This window comes from Anabrus simplex, chromosome 1 (genome assembly GCF_040414725.1).
Source record: "Anabrus simplex isolate iqAnaSimp1 chromosome 1, ASM4041472v1, whole genome shotgun sequence".
Lineage (NCBI taxonomy): Eukaryota > Metazoa > Arthropoda > Insecta > Orthoptera > Tettigoniidae > Anabrus > Anabrus simplex.
In genome coordinates this window covers 485,288,482-485,303,700 of record NC_090265.1, presented here as the reverse complement: position 1 = coordinate 485,303,700, position 15,219 = coordinate 485,288,482, and the positions used below count along the sequence as shown (strand labels likewise).

The 15,219-nt window shown below is 38.8% G+C and overlaps 1 protein-coding gene across 1 annotated transcript in view; it reads left to right on the top strand.

Annotated features, from left to right (window-relative positions):
• Nucleotides 1-15,219, top strand: part of LOC136856988 (uncharacterized) — a 263,664-nt gene that overhangs the window by 207,473 nt on the left and 40,972 nt on the right. Inside the window, exon 11 of the mRNA XM_067135311.2 lies at nt 1,216-1,429. Within this exon, the coding sequence (XP_066991412.2) occupies nt 1,216-1,429 (214 nt within the window). The remainder of the gene's footprint in view (nt 1-1,215; nt 1,430-15,219) is intronic.

Genomic DNA, 15,219 nt, shown 5'->3' with positions numbered 1-15,219 from the left:
ACCCCACGAGCGACAATCCCCTGAATTGATCAAATAATGTCTCTGTATATGTGTTACCTCAGTCAGTTTCTGAATTTCAAAGATTGTTTCAAGGAAGATTCCTCAGTGTAGATGTTCCAAGTCATAAAACAGTCTATAATCTTTATAATAAATTTCAGGAAACTGGAATTATTGAGCCAGAAAGCAGCATAGGGTTCTCACCTAAGAAAAACTGCATGATATTGGTCATTATTTGGAAAATAACTCTATCGTCTGGCATGCTAAGAGGAAATTTCTTACGGGTCTTTGCAAAGGCTACTAAATTATTACACTTAAAGCCATATAAAATAACTGTGGCACATGCTCTTCAACCAAGTGACCTGTTCATAGGTGCACATTTTATGATTGGAGTCTGGAAATTATATACACAAATAGATCCACATTTAATATTGTTCTCAGACAAAGCCTGGTTCGACCTCCATGGTTACATGTGTACACAAAACAGTTGTTACTGGAGAGCTGTTAAACCTGTCCTTGTACATGAAGTGTCCCTCTATGATGGAAAAGCCAGTAAAATCAGTGGTGAAAGAATCTTAGGACATTTTCTTTTTTGAGAGTACGATTGATTCTGTTACGTAAATATCATTCCTAACCCTCTTTTTTCAGAGAATTAACTGACAAGGAGTGTGCTTTTGCATTTTTTTCAATAGGACTCTGCCACTACTGAGAGAAATTCACAAAGTGTTTCCACAGAACAGAGTTATTACTCGTAGTAGAGATTTGTGGCCTGCTAGGTCCACTGATTTATCTGCATGTGATTACTATCTCAAGAGTAAATTTAAAACTGCCTTGTACAAGATGAAACCACTCACCATACAAAAACTTAAACATAGTGTTTGATAGGATATTGCCAAGATTCTTCAATGTGAAGTACAGTAAGTGCTGGATAATTTCCTTGTGAGGTGCCAGAAATATGTGGAGGATGAAGACGGGCAGTTTCACGACTTATTTTTGTAATATTCATTAAGTAATGAACTTCTCATAATTGTGTTACTGTTGTATGGTTTTTTTTTTTTTTTTTTTCACTACTGACCTCGACCTGCATGCGACAAATGAGTGTGCATTCATCTATAGTAAAAACATTGCTTGTCAGAGTAAAGCATATGTGATCACCCTGTATATTGTATATTATTATATTATCAAATAACTAAATTTTTTCTTGTAATTCATGTTTAGGTTTACCTGTAAATGGAGCCAATCTTCGATTAGAATTGGGCAGAGGTATGCAGTACATTCGTTTTCTTGCTATGAGCCGAAAGGACATTTATGGTGAACCTTATGATTCTGGAATACTCACAGCAGAAGAAGCATTAGCATTTGTTCGAGCATCTGATGATGGAAATCAATATCTGCCACCTTCTAATCTTTGTCCCCTTCGCAAACCTCGACAGTAAGTGAGACTTTGATACTGAGTACCCATAATAAATAAGAATAGTACGAGGCGTGTTTTTTAAGTAAGGTCCGTTTGAAAATAAGTACACAAGGAAAGGTTATTTCAAAAAAGTAAAGTTATATTCAGAAAGTACATACTTCACTCTATTTTTCGACATAGTTGCAAAGTTTGTTCAAACACTTATCATACCTCGTAACCAATTTTAAAATATCCTCTTCATAGAAACTTGCCGCCTGCTCCGATAACCAAGAGTTCACTGCCGTTTTCACATCGTCATCATTGTAATGGTTGCCACTGAGGTGATGTTTGAGGTGGAGGAACAGATGGTAATCGCTCGGCGCAAGATCAGGACTGTAGGGTGGGTGGTCTATCCAATAAATCACGGGTCTGACCTGCAGTGTGAGGTATTGCATTGTCATGGAGAAGGACAATTCCCTTTGTCAGCATGCCGCGTCTTTTGTTTTGAATCGCTCTGCGTAGCTTTCTCAGGGTTTGGCAGTATGCTTCTGCATTGATAGTGGTCCTCGTTGCATGAAGTCGACCAACAAAACACCGACGCCATGATTTTGCGCTGGGATAGAGTCTCTTTGGCCTTCACCTTTACAGGTGAGTGTGTGTGTCTCCATTCCATGCTCTGTTGCTTCAATTCGGGCGTGATATGCGAAACCCATGTTTTGTCTCCAGTTATGATCTGACTCAAGAAGCCGTCACCTTCTTCGTCATAATGAGTCAAGAACTTCATCACACACTCAAATCTTTGGTTTTTGTTGTCCTCTGTTAGGAGTTTCGGGACCCAACGGGAGCACAGTTTCCTAAACTTTAGGTGTTCAGAAACAATGTTGTAAAGCACTGATCTCGACACGTCAGGAAATTCGTTTGAGAGACCTGTTATTGTGAAGCGCCTGTTCTCACGAATCTTCGCTTCAACTGAAGCCACCAAATCGTCCGTAATCAAAGAAGGGCGACCGGAGCGGTCCTCATCATGAACGTTGTCACGGCCATCTTTGAATTGTCATACCCACTTACGCACTTTGCTTTCACTCTTAACAGTATCACCGTACACTTCGCAAATCTGTCGAGTTTCTGCAGCAGACAGGTTCCTTGCTGTATCAGTGACCAAACCTCACATGCGGCGGGCGAGTTGATAGTCTTAAACATTTTGAAAGCACAGAACAGAACCGTACAGGTTAGCTACAGAGCAGAAACTGAGCACATTTGTTCCCGAGGCATGCCAGTACACGACGCACGAGCTCATTGCGATATGCGCGTGAACTACTAGTGTCTACAAAAAACGGACCTTACTTAAAAAACACGCTTCGCAGAACTTTATATGAGAAAAGAGCAATTACAGTTGGGAACATCCTACAGCATCTTGGTAAGTAAGAAACCTTTACCCATTATTTATAGGTGGAAGTGTCAATTGAAGTTGTAACACTTAACACAGTACTTACAGCATATCAGTAGATAACAAGGGAAAGGGTCCTCCATAAATCCAACCCTTCATCCACGCCATGCGGGGGTGGAAAACGGCATGATGTAAAGACTGCCTGTAGGGGTGAAGTACGGTAGGGAATTCATGTACCCCGAGATTGCTAGAGTTAGCTGTGACGGCCCTACATGAACCCTGAAGAATGACTGAAAAAGCTCCAGCAAGTCCAAAGGCTGTAAGGAGTTAGCCCCTCCACCAGACTGGGTCATCGTATGGCTAGTAACCCACATGAGTAAGATTAAATCATTCAGAGATAATATGAAAGAGAAGCTGGGTGAATTTCAAGATGATCACCCAGCCAGAATAGGAAGATGAGAATTGGTACATGGAATATCACGTAATTGACTGGGGGAAAACAATTGAAATAGTATATGAAATAGAAAAGTATAATTTTTAGATATTGGGAATTAGTGATACTAAACAGATATCTTCATTTAAAGAAAGGATATACTCTAAAGTATTGTGGAGTAAGCAGAAATCAGATAATCAAAGGAGTTATCATTCTAGATGAAGCACCGAGTGCTAAAGTAAAATTGTGGAAATTTGTAAGCACCAAAATTATACAAATAGTTCTTCAAATGGAGGTGAGAGTCTTATAGATCAGATATATGTTCCTACTGAGTATAAGGAACTTGAAAAATATAATTTTTATTGCACATTGCTGAATACAATAATCATATTGTAGTAATGTGAGGTTGGAATGCCCTGATCAGTAATGATTCAGTACTTGGTTTTGGTTGCATGGGAAATCACTGAGTTGATGGTACACAAAACCATACACAAAATGACATTTGTTGCAAATGAGAGAGGAGTATGCAGTGCAATAGGTTACTTCACATATATGTCAAGCATGTGTTATGCTATACAAGCTGTGTGAGTATTCCACAGTGTAGAACTTTATACACAGCACAGATTACTGGTCATGAAGACACAGTTTAGTACACCAAAGGTGAAAAAATGAACAGTTACTCCAGAATGAATATTTAAGAGTTGGGAAATGAAGAAAAGTGAGAATTATAAGCGGCTCGAGTAAATAATCGACTGGAGATGGCAGAAAGAACTACAGATATGAACAATGTGGAGGCAGTATAGAAAGCATTTAAATAAACAATGTTACAGACAGCCAAAGAAGTCTGAGGGATAAGAGTGATACGTGGAATGCAAAAACAGACAAGATGATGGAATGAAACTCTTAAAGAAGCCAATAAAAGGAAGATGCTTGGAAGAAATACTACAATACCAAGAGATAAAGGGGTTTGGGGGGAGGGGGTCTATGTGGAGGCAAGAAGTGAAGCCAAGCAAGTTGTTAGAGAGGCAAAGAAAGCAGCATGGGAAGAATTTGGATATGAAATAGAAAAAGACTTCAGATGTAATAACAGAAGATTCTGGACTCAATGAGAAATCTAAGAGGGAGATGAGGAAAGATGATTAGAAACATTGAAACAAAGGATGGGAAGTTAGTCACTAAAACAGAGTAGGCGCTCAAAGCCTGGGAGGATTATAATAGGGAAGTATTTAAAGATGGAAAACTGACTGTTCAGGTAATAACCATTCAAAATATGAAGAAACAGGTGGTGATAATACAGAAACTGAAGTAGCAGAGGCTGTGCAATGTATTAAAATGGGGAAAGCACCAGGTCCTAATGATGTAACTCTAGAAATGATCAAATATGAGAGAGTAAAGATCTTGAAATGGTTGAGCGTATTCCAGTTAGCCTGGAAAGAGGAGGAAATTCCAAGTGAATTGAAGCATATCATCACCATCACCATACACAAGTAGGGAAGCATAACTAGATGCCAAAACTATTGTGCTATATGCCTTTCCTGTGTAGTGTTTCAACTGTTGAAAAGCATCTGCGACAATTTGTTGAATGAGTGCTAGAGGAAGAACAAGCTCTTTTTAGAACTGGAGGACAAACTCAAGACCCTATCCGTTGACTGAGGAGATGAATAGCCAACGAAAGGAGATATAGTTAGCATTCGTAGATGTAACTGCAGCATTTTATTCTGTGCCTAAGGAGGAAATATGTAAAGCCCTTCAGAACCTTCAAGCCCCAGATAGGATTGTTAAGAGCAATTCAGAGCCTGTATAAGAAAGTTTTTGGAAAGGTCAGAATTAATGGACAGAAAAGTAAGACCTTAAGAATGGAAAAGGGCATGAAAAAAGAGATTATCTAAGTTGTCTGTTATTCATAATTTTTATGGACCAAGTGATAAAGCAATGCAAAAGAACAAATAAATTTAAAGTGGACAACTGGCTCTTGAGCCCTGTGTACTCGCAGAGCTTGGTCTTTGCAGATGGCATTGTCTTAATGAACAGTAATCATCAAGATCTACAGGAGGCAGTAATAGAGTGGGCAAGTACACTTAAAAAACGAGGTATGCAGGTTAGTACCTCTGAGAGCAAAGTGATGAAGGTTGAAAGCAAGAAGGAAGAGATCAACATCACATCAACTGGAATGATGAACAACTGGAGCAAGTTGGTTCTTACAACTATTAGACGCAGTAATTTCTGAAGATGCCAAGATCAAACATGAAATCAATAACAGAGTTCAGAAAGCCAATGTCATCTTATCACCAGCTGAGTCAGAGCTTAGTCAGCAAGACCAAGCTTCATATCTATAAGACTGTAGTCCTCCCCATTTTAATGTATGGCTTAGAGACTTGGACTAGAGGAGAGAAACATTACAGAAGAGTAACAAGCTCAGAAATTAAATACTACATCGAGTTGTCAACAAGACTAGGAGGGAGGGAATATGGAATGTAGCTCTGTGAGAAGAGCTGGGGGTGACATCTGTAAAGTAAGACATTGACAATAAGTCACTAAATGGTTAGAGGAGGAGGCGTGCTTCCTGATGTCTGGAGAATGTTGCAGTCAAACTCCACTACTGAGACCTTTCTTTGGGTTGACGATACTGTCATAGCTGCAGAGGAAAGAACTGTGGAGGCGGTGGTTGCAGAACAAACAGAAGTAGAGTCTCCCACTGGTAACAGTGAAGAAGAAGAAGAAGACGAAGACGAAGAAGAAGAAGAAGAAGACGAAGACGAAGACGAAGACGAAGAAGAAGAAGAAGAAGAAGAAGGAAATTTGCACAGTGAAGTGATGCATACCAATACTGAGGCAAGTGCAGCAGTGGACACTTTACGTAGACATCTGTCATCTGTAGATGGGATGAAAATAACTTTCATAACCTTCATGAACTTAAAAAAGAGGACATTAGAAATAAGTAGTGTAAACGGAGCTAGATTCTGGACTATTTCGGTAGTAAGCAGTGATTGTTGTTTTCCATCTGGAATGAGTGTGTGTTATTGTTGTAAAATTGGTAGTAATTAAAATTTTCCATCCTGAGAAAGAAAATTTATTGCATGTTTGATAATTCTGTAGCTATTCTAAGAAAAATAAGCAGATTATGTACTGTATTACACAATATTTTAACTACCTATTGGTACCCTCCTCATGGTTAGTGGATGAGCAGAATTTCGAAGGCAGTTTATTGTCCGGAGCTGGTGTGTTTGCCACTAAGGGATGAGGCAGAGAGCGGGGATACAAGCTGTCCCTTTTACAGTCACACCCTCTTTGCCATAGAAAACACCCTACTACTTTATCTGAAAAAGTCAGGTACCAAAGACCTCTTGGCCACAACCTCTACACTGTTTGCTTGACATCTTAAGAGTTGACGAGTTTGTGTCTGCACCCTTGTACGTTCTATTTTGTTGTCAGGTGCAATTTGTTTTGTGTTTCTTCGCGTGATTCATTCTTATTTGCCATTTCTATAATATCTGCCCGTTGGGAGAAGGGACAAACAATTCATAGTGAAGGAAGAGAAATAATAAGGAACATCATTAACCAGTGTGATCAGGAAGCTAGAGAAGGTAAACTTAAGCACCTGTTGCAACAAGGGAACCTGCGTGCTGCAGATTATGCTGGTGTGTCTTTTTGAACAATCACAGCTATTCAAAAGGATTGTTTTTCTGCCAGCGAATCTGTGCTATGTTCTCCAGGAAAAAGACAACTAAAAAGTGAAGCGTGTAAGTTCCATAGCAACGAGTTCGACAGACGAATAATAAGAGACATTATTCAGGATTTCTATGTGGCGCAGAAAAATTCCCTACAGCAACTAAACTTCTAAATGCCATTCAAGAAAAAAGAAAATTTCAATGGCAAGTTCATACTTTGAGGAGATTGTTGTGTGCAATGGGGAGTGGAAGGGATGCAGTAGCAAAATAAATATATTAATTCAGTGGCCAAATATCATTAACTGGCATGTCGAGTATTTGCGAAGCATCAGAATGTTTCATGAAGAAAACAGGAATATTGTATACATAGACGAGACTTGGGTTGATAATAATATCACGTTTGGCAAATTTTGGCAGGGGGAGAAATATTTCTGGCATAGCAACCAATGCAACTCATCAAATAGACTGATAATTGTCCTTGCTGGCTTGAAAAGTGGTTTTTATTGGTGTGCTGTTGATCTTCAACGGTGATTATCATGGGCAGATGAACTGGATGAATTTTGAGAAATGGCTGACTAGCCAGCTACTTCCTGACCTGCCTAAAGCAAACATGGTAGTTATAGACAATGCCCCTTATCACAGTGTTCAAGCAAATAAACCACCAATGAAATATGCTGTGAAACGAAAAGTTATCGAATGGCTTCAGAAGAAATTGACCAATTGTTCAGCGATGAGGATCCGATGCTTCTTGTTCAGTGAGCCAAACAGAACGAATAACAGTCAAGTCATTGCCTTTTCACAAACCATTCGACAAGTGATGACACAAGGAGTAAGTGCACATACAGCCAGATTGCACCACAGTGCAGTCAGGCGAACTCACTGATGTCTAGCACTCACGGCAATCGTACGTACCACCAGAAATTCAGTAGATACCATTGCGAATTAACTAAAATGCCTTTTAAGGCCCACAGAATATGATCGCGCATGTTAATGCATTTTTGACATACGAGGACGGGTTTAAAAGTTCTCAGAATCACCGCTAGATGTCAGTGCTAGAGCAACGAGGTTCCCGCGTAATAATCACATATCCTTTGTGAGTGAACACGTGGCGCATCAGTGCTCTAGCTGCAGGAGTGTGGTAGTGACGACTCTTTGTTGTTGTTCCCCCGTAGTGATTTGTGACAATGGAAAAAACTGAGATTTGAACAGTGATTAAATACTTTGTAAAGAAAGGTATGAAAGCAAAGGAAATTCATGCCGACTTTCAGAACACACTGGGGAACTCTGCTCCTTCATTTTCAACTGTTGCCAAGTGGACCAGCGAGTTTAAATTTGGTCGGGAGAGCTTGGATGAGGATCCGCGTAGTGGACGGCCAAAAAGTGTTACAACCCCAGAATTTATCGCAAAAGTGCACGAAATGGTCATAGAGGATCGTTGACTGAAAGTGCGGGAGATTGCTGAAGCTGTAGGGATGTCTTCTGAACGGGTATATTATATTTTAACCGAAGAATTGGGTATGAAAAAATTATCCGCAAGATGGGTGCCGTGGCTCTTGACATTGGACAATAAATGCACCAGATTGGAAATGTCCGAACAAAGTCTGGCCCGTTTTCAGTGCAACCAACAAGATTTTTTGCACCGGTTTGTGACTACAGATGAAACTTGGCTCCACTACTATACCCCAGAGACAAAACAGCAAAGCAGTAGAAACATGCTCACTCACCACCACCAAAGAAAGCAAAGGCAGTGCGTTCGGCCGGAAAGGTCATGGCCTCAGTTTTCTGGGATGCAAAAGGCATTCTGCTGAGATTATCTTCCTACTGGCCAAACAATTATGGGGCAAACCTCCTAGACCAACTACAGGAAAAGATACGCGAAACAAGGCTGGTTTGGCAAAGAAAAAGGTAATCTTTCATCAGGACAACGCTCCGCCGCACACAAGTGTTATTGCCATGGCAAAACTTCATGAACTGAGGTACGAATTGTTGCCACATCCACCTTATTCACCTGATTTGACACCATCAGACTTTCATCTATTCCCCTAGCTGAAAATTTTCCTCGGTGGACGGAGATTTTCTACAAGGGAAGAACTGACAGCCGAATTGGAGAGGTATTTTCCTCCCATTTTCGAGATGGGATCAAGGTATTGGAACATTGCTGGACCAGATGCACTAGTCTACAGGGACACTATGTTGAAAAATAAAGCAGTTCCACCAAGGTAAGATACTTAATTCTAGTACATTCCGAGGACTTTTCAAACCACCTATGTAAATTTCCACTATGCTTGACAATCAAACATGTATTCACTCTGAAACACATGATAGCCTCCTCCCACGAAAGATCAATACAGGGTTGGGCATAACAGCTCACTAGTAAAGAGTGCTCAACAGATAAGGTACCATATGAATTATTTTCATTCAAGTTTTAAACATAATAAATATTCTTACTTGATACTGGTAGAAGTAACATACATAGTTGCCTAGCTAAAATATGCTAGTTGACATAGTAGGGGTGAGATGCCGATGGTTACCAATTTGGTTAACATTCATTTGTGTTCATGCATTAGCTTGATTGCATCAACACATCACCAACACTGATACTACCTCACAATACTGCAACAGTAAATTTTAATAGCGCTAGCATATCAATAAGAAAGGTTTCATCTGTTTACGTTGCACTAAGTTTCGAACTTACATAAAATCAACTAAAAATTGGGGCTCGATAGCTATTTTTGACATAGATCTAGAATTTAATCTATTAATACAGTTTTTGGGCTTCCTTAATAGAAAAAGGCATGATTACCTCTGATCATAACACACTTGGTTACATAAAATTACACCCTCTCCCAATAATAATTTTAAGAAAAGGGAAGGATGCAGATTTACAAACCAGTGAGCTCATTAACTTCAAAATTTCTCAAATACACAACCATAATCATTAAATTAATTTTCAACTTAGTCTGGTTCAACATCTCATGTACATAACCACACATAATCAAGTAGAACAAGAGTGAATATCAGGAACAGTTACACTACATATCAGTAACACACCATGTGATATGGTTTAAGAAAACTGCAAAATCCATGGCTTAAGGTTATTCCAAGCAAGTTTGATAGAAACAGCTGGAGACCTCAAGAACTTTTAGATGGTGAGATCCAGATTAGTCTGTCATCAACAACAGATTCATCAAACAATGAATAACACAAGAATGGAACACAATTATTTCATCACAACACCACCATAAACACCATGGAAATGACAGGAAAGAAATAGTTGAAAGAAGAAATCTCAGGAGGGTACACAAATCTTAAGTCATATAATCAACCAACTTCACAGAAATACCAAAAAATATTAATTCCACACTGAACAGCTAATTAAATAAAAAGGTTATGAATCACACCTCAAATTAGGTGACCGACAAGAAAATCAGAGAGCAATAACACTACACAATATACTACCGGTTGTCCATGAAGAACCTCAGCCAAACTTGATCTAAAAACATGTGATATTGACAGATTCATCCTGCCGCATTCCAGCAAAACAGGTACTTTCCACTTACACAGGAACACAAGGTAAATAAAATATAAATGGCAAGATGACGAGGTAGGTTGATCGAAAATGCTCAATAGAACTATGACGAAGGAGGGACCACACTAAAAGACCCCATAATCAAATAGTAGGTTGATGACTTTAGTACCGACTGGGAATAGCCAAATAATCCCATACTTATCCAGCAAAATTGCAGAACGGTAAGGTGTAAAATAACAATATCCACATATATTAAAAATTCTCACTGAGTAAAACACCACAGGCAGGGTAGGTTATTTTAAAATGAACTTTACAGTATCATAAATTGAATTAATTATGATATCAGAACCACAGGTTATGTAGGTAACCACAAGGTGCAGAAACAAGAACACTCCAAGGAACCAGTAAGTTACATTTATTAAGACAATCTATTCTACATTAGCTATAGACCACCAAAATAATCCTACATGAGTTGCAGACCCACCAAAATAAATAACAGCCAAATCCACTAGGACAAAGAGGTTAAACTACAAAGGCGATGTATCACCTTACCAAAGTACCTGAATAATACAATTAACACCATTAACATGAGCAAACCTTAACAACAACAACAACAACCATATAACACCACATAAATGACCAACGGAGTACATGTGTCAGCCCATGAAGGTTAAAAGGACGTTATCATCCTCAACAATATGCCATCAAGCCATTATGCAATCATAAACAACTCAAACTTAAATCCATGGTACCGCAATACACCATCACCTAACATAGGATCAATAAACCAACCATTATGGTCAAAAGGAGATACACTCCTCAAGTTATGAATCCTTTCTCACTCTTCACGCAACATCAAGAAGCAGAAGAGGCAACACTCCCAGTACATCACACGCAATCTACAACCCATGTAGAACTATGCAATATTTAAATAGGTTATCAATTTCAGGCCAAATAATTCAGGAAAATTATTATTACAGCAGTGCACAGAACAAAATACCTCAAAAATGGGAAACAAAATTAGAATTTTAAGGATGACATGTTAGGTTAATTTAATTCAACATCAGAAAAATTATGAAGCAGATAAAACTTATGCTACGCTCTTTTCAATGATGTATACTCCACCTCAAGGTGACAAATATAATTAAGAGGAGGGCACAAAAACTTATTTGAAACTGAGAAGCACATACAATCGATACCAGAATTGGACACACAGTAAAGGCACGAGATCTATGCACGAAGCAAGCAGGTAACCATTTCCACACCAACAGACAGTGCTCCACAATAACAAAGATTGCCCACTAAAATGAAACAGAGGGAATAGCCTCAATCACAGCACCAGCAACTCATGAATCCACACTAGTCATGGAAACAGTTGAAAATGGTAGACCATTCATGCAATATGCACACACTTCCCCACAACCAACACAGGCATGCAATCGCATAACAGTGATCGAGTCACATCATCAGCCATAGGCCAAGAACACAAGTGATTGTCAAAAGATATTAATAGTAGTAAGCCAAATTCTTTTGAAAAAGATTTCCACTATGAGTAAATTCTAAAATGATCTAGAATTATTTTAGCAGAATTAACAATAACTAAATGCCTGAATAGCCCAACAGAGCTGAGATATTTGAAAAGTTAACATCCTACAGTTAATTCATAACCACCGTGAATAACATATATCCATCAGATTACAATAATTTTGAATAAACTGTAGCTGACGTGAAAAGTGGAAGTTAGGCCAGTCGTTAACATCAAATAAACACACTAACCGAACATGGAAAACACACACAAACCACAAAAAACCAAACTTAATAAAGACCAATGTCTCAGATAGTAAAATGGTGACAGGCAGTCATGCATTGCCATATATCAGTTCTGTATCACTTTCATACCAAAATTGGCATAAGGTAGATATGCCATAAGTTAGGTTAAGTACTTCATGATATTTACATGTCAGTTCCAATGCAACAATAAATAATACCCCAGAAGGATGACCATATAGCATTTGTCATGCTCACTACCAAACCATAATGCCAGAAAATAAAACAAGACTGAGAACAATATATTTACAGAGGACAGTTAATAATAAGAGATGTTCTCATATCTTAGGTCTCACATCATACTAAATTTATTAAATCAACTTCACACATCACATGAATAATGAACCAAATAAATTAATGAGAACAAATTAATGCACTCACTGGTATGCAGTCTACATACTCAGGTTAAAAACATGAATAAGGCAGCAAGCAGAATTACATACAGGAAGGTCCAGGAGGCACGCAACTGCGAATCAACAACTCGAAGATACATACTCCACAACATTCAGAGATATACTCCCATAGTGACGACATTCTGAACATGAAACAGAAAAATTACATTACAATCTAAAATAATGGCGCCTTTCACTTTACACAGTATGTTATAATTTCTAGTGCCTATTTCTTATTTCAGTAAGTATACTAATTTTGACAGGATAATGCCTCAAATTAATTTGTGAGGAAAAACAATAACTACAAGCACCAAGCAAATAAATTATGCTCGATGGTTATCAAAACACAGCAGTAATAAAAATAAACTGGCACGATGCTACCAAAACTCTATCGCATATCTCCAAGGCATTTACTAGCGATAGTTGTCGGGCAACATGGGACTTTCACATGAATAAAATCACAAGAGAAGTTTTTAAAATATTCTTACCAAACATCCTAAGGTAGAAGCGTGAATGAATTAAAGCAACCTGGACCCTGGGGTCAAGCAGATTAGTTAAAAAAATCAAGAAAGTACAGACTGAAGTAAATAGATAGTAACTTCAAAAAATTAAAACTTTAATTAATTACAATTTTATTTAAATGAATTATTGAACAAGTATTTGGTACTCTTTCAAAATAAAAAATAAATGAAAATGGTGAACCAAGTTGCATTAACATATATAAATGTTAATACCCAAGAAGTGAAATAAACAACTACTTAGAATTGAAATAAAACCTTAAATCTCTTTGCGTAAGCAATTAAACCATCAAAACCAAGTGAAGCATCGGCTTAGAACCTTCTCAGGTTATTATAGAGTAGAGAATTGTTTCTTCATGACTTCCAATGTTCTATACGATGCACAAATATTAATTAAACTGCCACGAGGTATAAATCAAGAAAGACTAGAAGGAAAACCGACAAGAATACACTTACAACGTGCATTCCATAAGTAATGCGACCAATTTTTTTCTGACGCAACTGTACACCACAGCGTGTTCTAACCTGCTGGGCTAGGTGGAGGGGGTGTTAGCGTCAAATGCTCTTTGTCTCATTCGGCAGCGAGCTGCTGGAGAGTCAGGACGTGCGTTTCCGTCAAGCCCGTTTTGAGTTCATGTAACACGGCGTTCTCTACAGCAACGGTACGCTATCAAATTTTGCGTTAAACTAGGGAAGTCCACCTCCGAAACGTTTCTATTACTTCAGCAGGCCTTTGGGACTAAGTGCTTGTCCAAGTCACAAGTTTTCCGATGGCACAAGTTGTTCATGGAGAGCCGAGAGGAGATCACCGACGAACCTCGCAGTGGACGGTCATCAACCTCACGAGTCGACGAAAATGTGACGCGTGTGTGCGATTGTTTTAACTCTGACAGATGGCTGAGCCTTCAATTGATAGCACAAACTCTAAACATAGCAAAAACAACCATTTTCCACATTGTAACCGAAGATTTGAACATGAGAAAGGTGTGTGCCAAACTGGTCCCAAAAGTGTTGACCGACGAACAAAAGGACATGCGAGTGCTTCGGTGCCGAGAAATGTTTAAAATGTGTGAAATCCTAATATTTTTTAACTCAGTTATCACTGGTGATGAGTTGTGGATTTTTGAGTACAACCCTGAGACAAAAAGGCAGAGTTCAGATTGGCACACCCTATCGTTGCCCCGTCCCAAGAAGGCACGCATGAGCAAGTCCAGGATCAGAACCATGCTCATTGTCTTCTTTGACATCAGAGGCATTGTCCACCACGAATTCGTACCTACCGGGACTACAGTGAACTCAGCTTTCTACTTGGAAGTGCTCAAAAGACTGAAAAGGAGGGTCTCGCGCTGCCGAAGCGACATCAAGGACACGTGGAAAATTCATCACGACAACGCATCGAGTCACATCGCCTTCATTGTCAACGACTTCCTGGCCAGGACCAACACCCCATTGGTTCCCCAGCCTCCCTACAGCCCTGACCTGGTTCCCGCTGACTTTTTTTGTTTCCTCGGTTAAAAGGAGTCATGAAAGGAAAACATTGGGACACGATTTAAAGAATCCAGGCCCATGTTACATCGTCTCTAAAGGACATTCCAGAAAAGGCCTTCCAGGCATGGAAACACCGCCTCCAAAAGTGTATCGACGCAAGAGGGTGCTATTTTGAAGATTTTTGATTATTTGTATGAATATATTCAATATATGATTTTTTTATGAATTTGGTCGCATTATTTGTGGAACGCACCTTGTAATTAGGTTATTATACCTGAAGGTAAAATTATTTTAAGACATCAGCGTAATTAAACAGAAACATATGAGGCCTTGCCTTCTCTAAACTAACAAATTTTTCAGGAAACACAAAAAATGAATTGCTAATATAATGCCTAGGCCTAGTGTTTTTTGATGAAAACAATTTTAAAATTAAGAAAGAAATCATCCAAGATCATCAAAATATTGTGTAAATAAATGATGTGTTGTAGAAACTGAGTTAATTACGTTTAAAAAATGAAGAAGGCGAGTTTTGGCACGACTGACAGGACTGTTGTCAGGAAGAAGAAGGTGTAGACATAATTGTAATT